Source organism: Alligator sinensis, unplaced genomic scaffold (genome assembly GCF_000455745.1).
Source record: "Alligator sinensis unplaced genomic scaffold, ASM45574v1 scaffold1021_1, whole genome shotgun sequence".
Taxonomy (NCBI): Eukaryota; Metazoa; Chordata; order Crocodylia; family Alligatoridae; genus Alligator; species Alligator sinensis.
Window position 1 is genome coordinate 1,531,278 of NW_005842185.1, and position 16,252 is coordinate 1,547,529.

The 16,252-nt window shown below is 40.7% G+C and overlaps 1 protein-coding gene across 1 annotated transcript in view; it reads right to left on the reverse strand.

Moving 5' to 3' along the window:
- LGR5 (leucine rich repeat containing G protein-coupled receptor 5) overlaps positions 1 to 16,252 on the reverse strand; it is a 95,275-nt gene that overhangs the window by 17,946 nt on the left and 61,077 nt on the right. The window contains exons 8-15 of the mRNA XM_025207167.1: positions 13,495 to 13,566; positions 11,859 to 11,930; positions 11,689 to 11,757; positions 11,510 to 11,581; positions 9,071 to 9,136; positions 8,770 to 8,841; positions 7,427 to 7,498; positions 3,830 to 3,955 (exon numbers count right to left, since the gene is read on the reverse strand). Coding sequence (XP_025062952.1) covers positions 3,830 to 3,955; positions 7,427 to 7,498; positions 8,770 to 8,841; positions 9,071 to 9,136; positions 11,510 to 11,581; positions 11,689 to 11,757; positions 11,859 to 11,930; positions 13,495 to 13,566 — 621 coding nt within the window. The remainder of the gene's footprint in view (positions 1 to 3,829; positions 3,956 to 7,426; positions 7,499 to 8,769; positions 8,842 to 9,070; positions 9,137 to 11,509; positions 11,582 to 11,688; positions 11,758 to 11,858; positions 11,931 to 13,494; positions 13,567 to 16,252) is intronic.

The window sequence follows — 16,252 nt, forward strand, 5'->3', positions numbered from 1 at the left end:
ATGGTAACCTTACACATGACAGACCAACCAAAAACCTTTACCCCGCCTTTGTCAGCCAGCCCTCACTGCTCTGACTAGAGAACAGAGGGGCGGGGCCAACCCTGCTCTCTGTAGCAGACAGCACAGCCCAGGCTAGCTCAGGGCTGAAAAGCATACTGGGATGCTGGGGGATTCTGATTCAACTTAAACCAGGAAGGGGTCTGGGGCAGAAGTTCCATAAACTGATTTGACCTCAATCAGTTAAGTCTGATACTACATTCAACCAAGTTTACGTTAAACTATTTTTGAGCATTTTGAAACTGGTTTATGTGCACTGAGCTTCTGTTCTGTTACAGATTTAAACCAGTTTCTGATCACTTATACTGGTTTATGTGCAACTTCTGTATGTAGCTTCTGTTAGGCAATAGTGGTAGTAACTATTACTCCTTTCCCAATATAAATATTTGAATAAGATAACCTAAACTACTTCAGTACAAATCAGGATAACAAAGCATAACTAATAAACAAGTATATGTTAGATAAACGATGCCTTAAGACTTAAACCTACAATCCCTAAAACATAAGAGTTCCATGTATGCAATCTTTAAAATAGTGACCTAACCAAGTGCCTTAAATACCTGTGACCCAATTTCCTTAGGTGCAGTTCTCAAATAAACTCAGTGGGTATTAATCCACGCACTTTGGTGCACATGCATACACATCCACCTACACAATCCCCCAATTAGTGGGATTAAAAGTGTAATAATACTGATTAAGCCTAGAGGTATCCCCTTGATGAAAAAAAAATTGAGTATAAGAGGAAGGCAGTTCTGCAACATGGCTGTTGTGACTCTAATGGCTTCATGCAGCTTCAGAAGAAGCTGACAATGTTGTGGAAAAGATTAGCTTATTAATAGAATTACTGGCCATGTCCAGGTGAGTCAGCATGTGCCTGTTACAGCATCTCAAAGCAGTTTGAGATGCTGGGAATGAAAAAATGTTCCCTGTGCTGCTTATTTGCAGGGCAGACTCTAAGCTTCATACTGGGAAATCCCGGTATAAAAAAAACGCGCTGTAAAAAAAGCAGCACAGCAACCAAAGACTGGGTCTTCCCAAGAGATGCTCTAGCACTGACCAGAGCATCTGTATGCCTGCCACATGCCCCCACTGCTCCAGCATGCTGCCTCAGTGTGCTGGAGCAAATGGAAGTGGGACAAGGCTGGCAATAGTGTCTCAGAACCAGGCTCTATCCCTAATAAGCAGGGATGTGGGTGGGGTGGGGTGGGGACTGTGGGGTGGGGAACTGTCTAGGCAGGGTGGCTCCCCTGCCCGCCCTCCCCAACCCCGCACAGTGCACAGCCACCCCCCTCATCCCCGCATGCAGCAGCCAACTGCAAGCCATTAGGGCACTGGTAGTCCACTGTTGGCAGAGACCCCTGGCGGCGTGAAGTGCCGCCTGAGACCCGAGGGCTCCATTGGTTCATGGTACCAGCCTGGCTTGGCCCGCTAGCGCGCACCTTCAGGCAGGAACAGGCCAGCTCTTGCTGCCATCTGGGACTCCTGGCAGTGCAGGCAGGAGCCGCGCACCATTGGGCTGGCTGGCTTCTGCCTCAATGGAGCTGGCCTGGCTCAATGGCATACAGGGTACATGGAGACAGGAGCTAGCCAAGCCCAGTGTCACACAGCTCCTGCCTGTGGTGGTGGGAGGCCTGTGTGGCAGCAAGAACTGGCCCGGTCCTGCCTGAAGGTACGTGCCAGTGGGCTTGGCTAGTGCTGTGCACCACATGGAGCCCCCGGGTCTCAGGCAGTGCTATGTGGTCGGGGATCTCTGCCAGTAACGGGCCATGAGTGCCACAATGGCCTGCTGCTGGCTGCTGCTGCAGTGGGAGGGAAGTGGAGGGGCAGGCCTCCACCCCTCCTACACTGTCCCTAAAACTCCTCCACAATCCACCCACAAACCCCACATCCCCCACAAATATGATACCCTTCATGCCCAGCCACCAGAGGGGGTGGGAGCTGTGGCTGCAGGGGCAATTGCCACACTGCAGCCCTGCCCCATGTCCACAGTCAATTGACACACTGCAGCCCTGCCCCATGTCCACACTGGTGCTACAGGTCCAAGGGGGCAGATGCTGTCACAGGTGGCAGCAGGTCACAGCCAGGCAGCAGCCCCCACTGCCAGACTGCTGCAGTGGGTAGAGGATGAAGGAGCCCCTCTAGGTTAGGGCTGCTTCAGCAGTCCAGCTGACACAAAGGGCTAGTGTCCCCAGATACCAACTGGCCAGGCCTCAGAAGGTCCTGAGGGTAAGTAGCTCTGAGTTGCTTGGCAGGGCATCTTTTTATACTGTTGGGGCCAGCACAGGTGCTGGTCCCAGCTTCTAGTTCCCCTTGGCTGAAGATCAGGAGGAGCTGGGTAGACTCAGTTTGCTCCAAGTGGCACAATTTGCCCCACACCAAAGTGTATGTTCAGGCACATGTGCTGAGGCACAAACCTCTGGAACAAATTTGTGCCACTGCTATTTGCGCTGCTGCAAGTGCCTGCATGTGTGGCTGTGCCCACTGACTTCATATGCATGGCAAGGACAAATCTTCAAATGTTGCTGAATTCCTACCTGCCTGATGACCTGTTTGGGGGAGGAAATGTAGGCCTCAGGTTTTGTTGTATTTATGACTTCCATGGCAAGATCTTTTCCATTATTATTATCAGATCTATTGAGATAAAAATCACCTTTCTATACCTACTCACCACTCCCCTGTTTATAAATTTAGCTTTTTTGCCACAGTATCATCTTGACAGCTCATGGGAATAGATGCTTGTCTACTATAACCAATAAACCCTTTTCAGGGTTGCTGTTTCTGAGGATGATGTTGCTAATTCAGAATGTTGAAAGCTTTTCAGGATGAATACAGTAATGATATAACTATGTGCACACTATTTACTGGTTCTCAAATAAAGAGATATTCCTCCTTTTATAGCAAATACCTACACATGGGGAAAAATATACATTTGCCTTAGCACTCTTTATCCAGGAAAATAAAAAAAATGAAATGTCTTTAAGAATATGAAACATTTGAGATTTCAGTCCTGCAAACACTTCTCATGCATCTGCTTAACTTTATTACTGTGAGTAGACCCAAATGTGATAATCTGTGCTAGAAAAGTTGTGTGTGGCCCTATGATTTATATGGCCCCATGTCTCAGGTGGGTAAACTGAGATTCAGAGCCTGCTCCTAATCACAGGAATAAAAAGCAAAAATCCCATTAACTTCAAAGGGGCAGGATGTGCCTTATCCAGTGACTGACAGAACTGCAATCATTTCCTTCCTGTCATCCAGTATCCACTTAAATGCTTTCTATCAATTAAAAAAATTAATAATAATAACAACAAAGTGCTTATTTGAATCTTAAGCTTTGATCAAAAGTTCTGAGGAAAAAATATTTGCTTCTGCTTAAAGAAATATTACCAAGTACTTCAGTACACCAAAGAACATATTTTCCCCTTTGTATCTACTTAATTCCCATTAAATTTAATAAGAGCTATGTAACCACAATCAATGGAAGAAGGAGGACATATCAATAAACTGCAAGCAATATCATTTTAACAGCTTTTGAAATGTATTACCAGGAAGCAGATGTGGATCATGTTAAGCAACTACTGAGGTTAATATTTCAAAACCCTTCGTAGTTTCTTCAGTTGAAAGCGAGTATAATAAAAAGTCTATCATTTTTTTATCATATTTGTTTTACTTTTAAGAGAGCAGATCAAAGACCTGTACACATTACACAGTGACACACCTTCTATTGCACATGAACACAAATGTGGTGTATTAGTTTTAATGAGATACTCACTTGAGTTCTGGAAAATTTTCAGATGATATCAAACTTTGTAAGGCACGGTTTCCTGTTAATTTTAAGTGAGTTAAACCATGTAGCCCAGTCACAGGAAAAGAGGACAAAAGGTTGGATGACAGATCCCTGTATAATAGCAAATAAAAATCAGCTTACAGGGTTTTTTTCCTTCAGCACTAGAAATATTATATTTTAAAAATAGTTATTTAACTGGACCAAGTTTACTAAATTAAACAGTGGGCCCTGGTCAGCAGTGACAGTTGGCAACATTATTCAGAAGCACAGACTTCTTTATCCCAAAGAAAACATGGTTTTACTCTGGCATCTTCATTTTCAGTGGTAATTCCTGCTACCACAGCACTAGTTTTTTAAAATCTGGTAATGAATTGATTGTGTTCTGCAGGTGAGGGCCAATCCCAACTGCAAATAGAAGACCTTTTTAAGCCCTTTGATACCAACCAGGCAGAAGTGGCTTATTAAAGGTTGTGAAAACACATTTTTAAAGCTGAAGTGGGGCGATAGGCTGGAGGGTGGGAATGACAGGGGATTCTACCCAGAAGCTTCACAAGAAAGTAGCAAAAGAGCCTGAGGAATGATAGCTGTTATCGCTAATATTTTTCTTCTTGAAATAAAGTACCTTGTTCCACATTAGGAAGTGGATCTTTGCAAATATTGCAGTCATAAATAGAGACTATTGAATGTGTGATCCTAAGTCTCATCACTAATGCCTATTCTGGCAGCTATACTACAGACATTATGTAGTATATCTATGTGAATGTAGTACTGCCAAATACAATACCAAATAGTACCAGTGGTGACCTCTTGGTGTGGATGGAATTCCTCCAGTCCTTAAGTGGGTTGTAATACACCCACTTACCAGAGAGGATATTGTTATCAAATAACAACGGTTCAGGTAGTGGAAAGGAGTGTGTCAGAGCAGACATTCTACTGGCTAATTTAGATTAGCTCTGAGAGATAAGTTAAATAGCTGCTACAAGTATAATCAACCCCTGCTGCCTCTACTCCTACTTCTCGATATATGGCAACGGGTAGGCTGAGTTTGAGCAGAGACACAGAGTTGTAAGAATAGGTGAAATTCTGAGCCAGGTGGGATGGAGAGTGCTCTGAGCATGAAAATAGGGGAGCCCTGGGGTAAAGCAAAGGGCTAAGAGCTGGGTGAGAGAGGAATTGGTGTCAGAGCTGTGGTTAGGAAAGGGTGTCAGTGTGTGGACTCTTACCCTCATGAGGACTAGTGATGGGTGAGAAGGAAGGGTCTGGGTTAGAGAGAAGGAGCTGAGGGGGTTGGAGTGGCTGCTTCTGAGGGATGGTTTAGGTTGGCAGACCTGAGCGTGGATAAATGAGGGATGGATGCATGACTGAGCAAAAGTATGTGGCTTGGGCAAAGCAAACAGTGAGAGCAGTGGAAATAAGAGCTTAACCAAGTAAGAGAGAAATGAGTGCAACTGGCAAAGGGGGATACATTTACTGTGCTGCCATGAGCTTTCCTTTTTCTTTCAATTTCTCCATGAGCTTCATTCATTTTCTTCACCATGGTCTTCACTTTGATATTTGCTTTTCATTTGAAAAATCTGGTCAGTAGGCAGGGGGGAATGTTGGGAGGAACCGTAAACTATTAAAAATCCTGTTGCTACTGAAGGTGGAAAGAAATGTTACTATCCCTGTGGCTATTTGCTGGAATGTTAATGAAAATCAGTAACTCATCAGACAGTACTTGGTATACAGATGTGCGATTTTGGTTGCCTTTTCTGGGAATGAAATGCTTATGCCTGCAACAATATATATAATTAAATACCAAGAGTGAAATCCTGGTCACGCTGTAGTCCATGGCAAAACTTCCATTGACTTCAATGGAGCCAGGATTTAATTCTGATTCTTTGGCCACTATTGTCCCTCCACTTGGTTGTTAAATGCTTTGTTTCCATCAGCCTCTGTTTGGCAATACCAACTTAAATGATTTTTTTACCAAGTTACTTGTATCGCTAGGTTCCCTGCTTCATTTTTTCAGGCTTACCTGCTCTTTCTTGCAGGGAAACACACAGGAGAGGATAAACAAGAGGATATTTTCTTCCTATATAGCTTTGTCACCCAGTTGTTAAGTTGGGAAGGGAGGTTTTGCTATCAACAGAAAAAGTGTGGAAATTAACAAGCCTAAGCGATCCTGGGAAAATTGTGAGGCAAAGGGTCATTTGTAAAGAGGTGCCAACACACCTACCCCTAAACAGTGTGGTGCTAGTGAAGGCTTCCCTAGCCATCCACTACCTAAGGAATCACAATGAAGAGTGGCAACAGCAGGTAGGAGAAAGCCAGCAAAGACTTAGAAGTACTTGTGAATAAGGGCTGCAAAACTGGGCCTCAAATACTTTGACCAATATGCTATTAACTCTGAAAAAAGGCATTAGGAAAGAAAAAAATTGGTATCATATTAGTGACACCACTGAAAGAATCCAGAATGCTTCTTAAGAAAGTGTATTGTTTTGTTTCCACTGTGGATCTAATCCCTTATTTTTAATGCAGAAAATACTGTAGTAATGATTGGCATTACTGCTGAATTTGGCAACAAGGGATTGAGCCACTAGCCAGCTGGAAAAAAATGGGACACACACACATGCTTCTTGTAGGTGTGGACAGATATTATACGTAAAACACTTCAAAGGCCTTTGAAACATCTGAAATGCCAGATATCTAGACATACTTGTCCTTTGAAACATTCCCAAAGTGGCTGAAACTCAAAAATAATGCCTCTTTAAACAAAGTACTGTTTTGGACTGTTTCACTTTTGTTTAGGTCTGCATGGGGACACCACAGGGACAGCCAGGAGGGGCTAAAGCTAGAATCACTCCCCCTCCCTGCTGAGGCTGTAGCTAGACCCTCCAGACCCAATCCCCTCTATCCTCCCCTCTAAGTGGAAGCGGAGAAGTTTGGGGGACTGGGGAGTCCCCAGAGCCACTCCATCCCTTCTTTCCTCTCCTTTATGCTTTCCCTTGTAGAGTGCGGGTTGTAGCAGCCTGCCTTAGTGTTACTTGGCCAGCAGAGGCTCTGCTCATCTGTGCCAGACAGCCTAGCCATAGCTGCTCGGCATGGAGTATAAAGTCCCCAGTGGGAGAAACCTTTCGAAACTGCCCCCTTCTGACCCCAGCCAACAATCAGTTGATTGTCAGTCCCAGAACCCTTTTAGATCCCAGTGCAGTTTGGGCCCCAAGAATGACAATAAGGTGCCTGTTTTTGGCACCTTAAATTGGGTGCACGTGTAGAAACCTTCCTATTTATGCTGTCATTAATAGGTTAATTGTTACATAAATGTAACATGTAGAGGGGGTCTTGGAAACGTTTCAACTGTCAAATCTGTCTGTGTCCTGTGATAGATAATTTTCATATACTGCTATGAATGGAAGGCTTTTTTATAATACCCATGAGAATGAGGAGATAGGGTGAAAGAGCAAAATCTAAAAAGGGGCTTCAGCAGCCCAGAAGATTAGTTATAGATTTTGAGCCAGAAATTCTGCTGACCAGAGCCCAAAACTATTAAATGGTAAGCTTTTTAGAAAAAAGAAATATGAAAAATAAGTAAATACTTACAATTTGATCAGAGATGGTAAAGAAAAGAATGCACTGGGCTGAATAATTGCAATTTGGTTCCAAGCTAAATCCCTGCAAGAAAAGTAGTGGAAAATTACATACTCTGTATATATCTGGAAGCTTTCACAGAAATAGTTGCAATGCTAAATATAAAAAAGGTATTAGTGATACTACAAATACCTTTAGTTGGCTTCTATGCTTAATGGGGTCATGTATATCATACAGTGACAAGGATGTATTCTGTTTCAAATGCATTGGCATCAGACAGATACAAAAATAGCACTAATTTGTAAATGGCTATCATGCCATTTATCTTCTAAATAAATGCGCTCAACCTTTTTCCCCCATGGGCCAGATGGGCACTGCCTGGTTGGTCTGTGGGTCAGATCTAGCTGGTGGTTCTCATTTGGTGCCTGGACATGTTGCACACCATCTAGATCCTTGGAGGGGGGCAGGGAGCAGCTCTGCAGGGGAAAGGAGCATGGCCCGGCCCCATGGGCAAAGGGGGCATGACCCAGCCCCAACCTCACCCCAATAGGGGAAAGGGGCATGGCATGGCCCCAGCTAGTGGGAGGAGGCATAGCCCAGCCCCAGCTTGGTCCTGTGGGGTGGAAAAGGGATGGCCCAGCTTCAATCCAGAAGCAGGGAGAGGGGGCCTGGCCCGGCCCTGTGGGGGAAGGGAGCATGGCCAGGCTCGGGGTTTGGGAATTTGGCAGGAGGGAGGGTAACCATATTAATGGTCATTGCTCCCCTGCCACTAAATTTCTGGACCCATGGGAAGTCCCGTAGGCCAGTTGGGATGGCTCCATGGGCCACATTTGGCCCATGAGCTGGAGATTTAGTACCCCTGTTCTAAACAGTTTATGGAGTCTGCAAACACATACTTGTATGAGTACTCCTTGCTCAAAAGAATAATCCTAGTGATTTCACTGGAAGTGCTAATATTAGTAAGAGCGACTTCAGTACATGAGAATTTGCATGATCAGAGCTTATATATGTTTTTATGTGTTTTTGACATAAGTCACATAGCCTTCTCCATGTGACTGATGAGTTTACCTGTCAAAACATACTAGATCTGTCTCAATGCCTTCCTAGTTCTTTAGGAACATTTAAGAGTTGCAGCTATTATAGCTGCACATTTACATCTGTGAATTCATTGCTGGAAATGCTCAATTTCAAAATGTTTATTTTGCTTTGGTAAATATAACCTAGTGGTCTGAATGATCAAAGTGAGAAAATACTAACACAACTGTTGAGGGGTAGTGGAACTGTTGAGGCACTCACTGGAAGTGAGTGCATGTTCTCTGAGAACCAAGGTAAAGGGCTATTACGGCTATACTCACAGAGAACGCAGGGCAACCAGCTGCTGAAATGTGTCTGCTTTGATTTCATAGATTTCATTATGATGCAAGTCACTGAAAAAGCAACGAGAGTCTTACTGGTTTCATAGAACATAAACTTTGAGGAGTATTTTAGACTGCATATATAGCTTCAGGTTTGAAATCAAAAGCCACACATGCTAGGGGACAAATCAAACATCACCAAATTTGATTCAGTAACAAAATTAATGGGGTGTACACACACTAGGTGTGTGTGCACACATTTTACCTTCTTAAGACATTTTGTGGATATCTGCAGACTTACATTTTCTGAAGTTTTTTGCAAGCTGTAAAGCTGGGTAAATCTTCTAAAAGATTGTAAGACAGATCCCTGCAACACATAGGGTATGAAAGGAGTGAAGCCCTGTGATGCTATAACAAAAAGTGAATACCTTTCTCTTGACTACATCTGAGGATAACCCACCCCAAATGCAGATTTCTTTTGACTCTCTGGATAGTGATATTGAAAGTATATCTGTCTGTATTACTCAATTTACATCACAATTTAAGTATTTTTCAAAATTTAACTCGCAGTTAATTTAATTACTTAAAATAATCTACTATATAAGTCTATTTATATTTTGTAAGAGAAGATCCTAAACTTTCTAGCTACAATCATGCTGAAATTTAATCAGCTTTCCAGACTATACTTTAAATTAAATAATCATGCCTCTGACCCTTAGAACTGCTATATCTTTTAGCTGAGGGAAGTGGTTAAGAAAAAAATAGAAGTAACTTTGAAATCAATCACTGCAAGGAGAAAACCTGAACAGACTTGAGCCAAAATTCAACAAATTACAAAATAACTGAAACATCTGGACTGATTTATAGTATAATATAACTAATCAAAAACAAGCCATGGTAATTTGCAGAAATTGTAAAAAGAAGAAAGAAACAGTGTAATAGAGCCCCATCCTGTACTCCTTTGTGCAGGGAAAAATCCCATCAAACTCAATGGGAGTTTTGCCTGTATAAAATTATAGGATTTTACCTATAAATACAAAACATGTCCTATGTCTCTGTTTTCTAATTTATCAGTTAATGAAGTAACATATTTTTCTGTCTGAATCTAATATTTAGAACTGGCACACCTTTATGGAATTACAAATTTATGTTTTGCTTTCCTGGAAACATTTTAATTCTGTTTATACTCATCTGTTGTTTTAAAGAAAGCATTCCAACTATTTACCCTATGCTTGCTTGTGAAAACAAATGAAATATATGACAGCAATATGTTTGATTTGATTGTACACACTGTCCAGGAGCTGCCTCAATTGTAAGTACTCCTGCTCTTGCAGGGTAGGTTACCTTAATATGTTTTCGGCCTGTTTTCAGATTTTTTTTTTGTGCTAGTCAGATGTACCAGATTGGGGTCTACAGACCCACACTATCCTGCAAAGAATGGATGCTGTCCAAAACAATGCAAATTAAGCCAGTGCCTTCTGCCATTATAAACAAATGATATGTTACGAAGCCTTGAATTCAATTATGTAATACAGTGCACTGAATACCAGTGCAGATGTCAAAGTCATTTCCAGAAAAATTAAGTTCTAGCTAATGGTTTTAAAATAATAATTTCCAGAATATTAAAAGCTACATAAAAGCCAATTGAATTGTAAATATGAAAGGTACACAATTTCAAGACAGAAATATGCATTTCAAGTTACTGTTGCCATGTCAGCATGTGTTATATACTTTATTTCTTATGGCAAAGGCTTTATTTGTCTTCTGCTCTGGAGAGTACTTATCCTTCACAAGATAGTACAGTTCTGTAGAACTTAGTCTACATGTAAAATTCCCATTATTATCAATACAATGTGGTTTTTAATGTTCTGGAAATGAATTTATTTAGCTCATTAACTAGAATTCATTTTTTTCTAAAAATGTTCATGACATCTATGTTGGTGCTCAAATAATGTGTTATAATTATTGCTATTTCAATGTTGGCCAAGAGAATTAATACCAAATACATTTATGCTGATGTAATACATAACGTGAAGTGCTGTTGGCTCATTCACAAAGAAGTGGACAGAATGATTACTTTTATTAGCGATTAAGCTAACTCTGTGGTACACTTGCAAGATAAAATAATATACTGGTTTCACTAGTATAAAAAGTATGCCTCCGCATGTCCAAGAAACAGACTGCTTTAAATTTCAGTCAAATAGAAATGCCTGGTTAAGATGTAAACTAAAGAGAGGGCTATAACAAGGACCCAGAGCTGCAGTCCTTACTTGGGTATATCTTCTATTTACTTCAGTGGAATATCTGCCTTAGTAAGAAATCCGAAATTGGATCATTTTAAACAAAATTACCATAGAAGATATTATAAACAAAAATAAAGTCTTATAACTAGCCTTGATGGCTTCTCTCCTGATGCTATTAAGTTGTATCTTGTGTTACCTTTTCCTAAAAATGTACAATATAATTTATATATAAAAATTGTTTTTTGCACTGGTCCTATCAGGAAAATCCCGAGTGACATTCCCGTTCCCCAGGACAGGGACTGTTTTATTTGTTACATGTTGGAACACAACCTAGCACAATGGGGCTCTAATCTTTGATTTGAATTCTAGGTAGTATTTAATGCAAATAACCAACAAACTGATAATAAGTAGATTACAGTAGTCCACAAACATATGTCACTTAATCCAGCCATTATACTTCTGCATTAACAGGCATTATTAGCCTTACTGAAACATACAGCACTTGGAGATTAGGTAACTGATCACACGCGGTTTTGGGAAGAGAGGTGATCTGTGCTCCTGTGAGTGTCCTGTTAAAATAAAATAAAAATTAGATTATTTTCTCTTTCTCTCACTCTAAAGTGAGAAAATTAATGTTTTGTTTTACATAACATCGAAGCATTTGTCTACCACTTACAAACTCTCTAGGCTTGTTGTCCCAGTCAGGTCAGGAAACTCAGTTATCTGTGAAGCACCATTTAAAGTCCTAGAGTTGAAAACAAAATATCATTACTGGGAGAAAAGTACAGGACAATGTTCATGATGAAATGGATATTTAATGTCAAAGAGTTTTTGAAGAAAACGTACAGGGTTCTGAGTTCTGGTAAGTGTTGAAATGCAGATTTTCCAACAAGCTGGATAGGATTGTCATAGAAATGACTGCAAAAAAAAACCGAAAGTAGACATTTTAATGATAATTTTAGATGTGAGAGTATACTTCAGAAATAGAGGTAAGACTATGTGAGGATGATGATCTGGAAATTTCATGCACCTTTGACCTTCTCTCTTTCTGACTCTTTATCCATCTGTAGCAGCCACATTTTGAATGCTTTAGCAGTTTCAACAGGCTATCCTTTTTTTATGTTTTCATATTACCCTGCTACAACAAGATTTTCCTTTTTTTCTTCCATTTGTGAAATCTGCCTCCCAAAATGGCAATGGTAGGATACCCAAGGTAAAATATCAAATATGGATCAGTGATGTTTAAGGTATCTGCCTGTCTAGAAACAGGAATTTCACTGGAAAACCTTTTATTGCACTTTTAAGTCATACTGTGCACACCAGCGTTTTTGTAGGCAGTAATTACAAGCCTTAAAACTGTATTAATGACAGCTTTCATCTCTCCTTCAGGCCTGCTTAGTTGAACCCATGAGCTTGAGGGAGCCATGCTTTACCAGAAGAGATATGATGGCTCAATGGCTGGTCTGCTTTAGTATAACAATGTATATATTCCATATGTCTTTCCACTTCAGGATTATGAACTAAAGGAATAATGTTCAATCTCCTTTATTTGCTCTGGAGCCGATAGGTGTACTTAGACATATAAATTATGACACAATGTTTCAAAGATATTTAATCTTCACAATTTGTTTTCAAATATCTGTTTTGCTATGAAAGATGAGGAGAGGAAATACTTTCTTTTTCTTTTAAATTTTGCCAATGATTCAGAAGGCTCTGCAATGCTAACAAAAGGACTTTCTCAAAGATGTGGAACAAAACTAATGTCAAAAGCAGGCAATCATTGAGTAATGATGGCCTATATGTGGTTAGAGGTAGCAAGGGGCAAACTCAGGTTTTTACCACTCTGTATTGGGTTTGGAAGTAATATAACATAAGTCTGGGCCAGCATAGGACTGGATTTCCTATAAACGATGAAACATTTTTGTTAATAAGGTCAGAGCCCTGGGTCTTTAGGTGCGCAGACTATGAGGATGTACAAAACTTCTCTGGTACACTGATCTGTCAGATTCTGAGAGAAGAAGACTATTTCTGACGTGCTATAAAAGGTCTCTATTCTTCTCATCTCAGGTAGCACAGCTTTCTGTAGAATCCATCAAGGTAAATGGATATTTTATTTAGGCTTTTATTTAACAATTCATCATTATTCAAACTGAGACTGGCATAAACAAATGAGAATAATCTTTTGCTAGCTCCTGCACTGTGGTGTCAAAAATGTTGATCAGAAGTAAGAGCTTGAGTCAAAGGTCACTGAGGGATTGTTTATTCCCCTACAAGAGTAGCATGTGGGATTGGGAAAGCTGAATGGCTTGAAAGGCATTAGACTCAGTCCACTCACATTATGCTACTATACAACATATATATATAGAATGAGAACTATAGAAAAAATAAAACGCTGAAGAAAAATGTTATATTCAACTTCATGTTTTCTACCAAAAACCAACCAACCAAAAATGCTCAAACCAAACAAAAAGAGGCTACTTACATTGTTATAAGTGATGGATTCCCCACAAATGCTTGCTCAGGTATTGATTTGATGTTATTACTATGAAATCCCCTAGAAGTGAAACAATACTTTGCATAACAATAGAAAGCACAAATACAAGACCTGTGGTATGTTTAAAAAAACCAGCGTGTTCCTCATTTTCCAGAGTACCACAGAACTACAGACTTGCTCATACCTGGAATAGCTATTGTGCACTCTCTCTCTCTCCATGTGGATGTGCCCATTCTGCATTGAAAATCCCGTTTTTTGCAGTTTAGCTGAGTCCACTTTGGGAGTAGATTAAGCTCAAAAAGCATTCCTAGGCTTTTCCTATATTATCAACTTCTGCTGGCAAAGCTACATGGGGTAGAGGTCCTATATCACCACCCTGTAGCTGAAACAATTCTGCTAGCGACCCTCCATAGGTGGCTTCTGCTGGTGCAGTCTGTTATTTGTAGGAGCTGGTTTAACTCCAGTGACAGAAAAGCTTCTGGCAGAATAGCATCAACTCCAGAGGTCCCAGCTGCCTTAATGCTGCTGCCATAGCTAAAACAGCAGCATCCCCCTGAAATGTAGATTAGGGGCAGGCAACCTTTTCTGGCTGAGGGCTGAAATGACCCCCCTCCCCAAGGCCAGAGGTGGGCAAGTGCTAGGACCTTGCCCCCTCTGGCAATCATCCTCACAGTGGCATGGGGAGAGGGCCCAGAGGTGAAGCTCCCCACCATTGCCAAGTGCCACCACGATTGTAGTCACAGACCAGATCTGGCCCATGGTTGCCAACCCCTGATGTAGTTCCATTGTATAAGAAGAATGTCCACAAAGGGAGTCAGTGCGGGAGAGCTATTGTGTTCTGAATTCATACTCTAGTTTATTTCACAATAGCTTTTCTGTGTATAATGCAATACACTGAAAACCTCTGTAGCTGTAGGCAACAGTGTCTCGCTCTATCTAGTCAAGACAGAGACTATAATACTAATCAAGGGAAAATCAAAAGTATTGTGTTCAAAATTTGTCTTGCTTCATTCCAGTTGCTGGGATTACTTCAGTTTATGCAACATGTGATGTCATGACATACCATATGTTGAACCTCTTTGGGTTCTTTCTTTCTTGAATCATTATCCAAATGAACAAGCTATATAATGTGCTTACTGCCTTCTAGGAAGGAGACTAAGTCTTTGTTATGTAATTAATTACTGAATTTTATTCATATGAGTAATTCACCATTGTTAAAAACAAAAGAAACAACTAAGGTTTGAAAAGGAACAATGATGATTTGTGTGGGAAACTTTCATTAGCTCAGTCGGGTATGAAAAAGGCTTTCCAGATTTAATTTGCACGTTTAGAAAGCCTTGAATTGTTCACTGATGCAAGCATCCCCAGTCATTACTTGTACCAAGTCCTGATTATCAGTTTCACTGAAGTACTTGTCCTGCCTCTCTTACTGGGTTAAAAAAGCAAGGCTCTACAATATGTATCACTTCTTATATATCAAATATAACAGCAACAATAACAACAAATGTGCCTACCATGCAGTTAGACCAAACAAAAACAAAAAAACCCCCAAAAATGAAAAGCCCCATTTATTCTATCTAAAACCAACATAATGATTCGATGGCCCAGGTATCACTGAGCTGGACTCTCCAGATTAGTCTTCTGCTCTCTGCATGGCAGAAGTAGCTAAGGAAATGTCCTGGGTAACTTGCAGGGAGAAAACTAGTCCCTCCACAAACTAGAGCTTTCCTTGTTGGTTTAAGGGGAATAACATTCCTTTTATTCAAAAGGAAATTTGTAGTGACAGCTATACCATGTAAAGCAGTTATATATAAGGTGACTTCAATTCCTTGTCATGCAACCACTTCTTCATGTACTCAGCTTTAAGCATATGAGGAGCACTTGCACTTAAAAGAAGGTGCGTAAGTGTTTGAAGGATGCAGGTCTAAGTGTTGATTTTTCAAAGTGCCACACACCTGTTAGGTGATGCTGAATGCCCTCAAGTCCCATTTAAATCAATGGAAGCTCAAGGCAGTCAGTACTCAGAAGATGCTTTACAGATTGACTTTTAAACCTTAATTGAGCAAAGCTCTTAAGCAAATTTGTAAAGTACCTTGCTAAAGTGGCATTTTAAACTATTGCAATTTCATGCTTCAAAGCAGTTTTCCTATTCAAGAGAGACTGAATTAAAGGCATTTCAACATACTGGCTGAAGCTATGTAGTCTGACATTAGGAGACCTTACTAGGGAGACAACTACCTGAAATATTGTCAGACAACATATTGTTTCATTCAAAGCACTAAGGATTGCACCCATTCCAACTTCTATGTTTTATGATCTGTGTTCAGCATATCATTTATGTCCCTAGCCTATGAGAACCCAATCCTGAAGTCAGCAGAAGCCACTTCCAGCTTGCAATATGGTAAGCTAACTGCTTATTGTCCCAAGGGGCTCTTATGACATCTTGGAATAAGGTGAATTTAGTATCTCACGGTCACATTAAATTCATCCTGATATGCTCCCTATGCCAAATCTGTAGTACTGGTACAGATGTTCCTTTATGGCATTACATTGCCTGCGAATTTCTCACGCTGAATTTCCCTATGCCTCCATCTCTATTGTGCAATAGCAACATACACCACTGTTAATAGTCCAGTGGATCTGAGATCATTCATATTTTTTTAAAATGTATAAAGTGCTACCACTAACACTGTAGATAAATCACACAGAAATAATTTAAAAAATCTAGATCACTGGTAACTTTTAA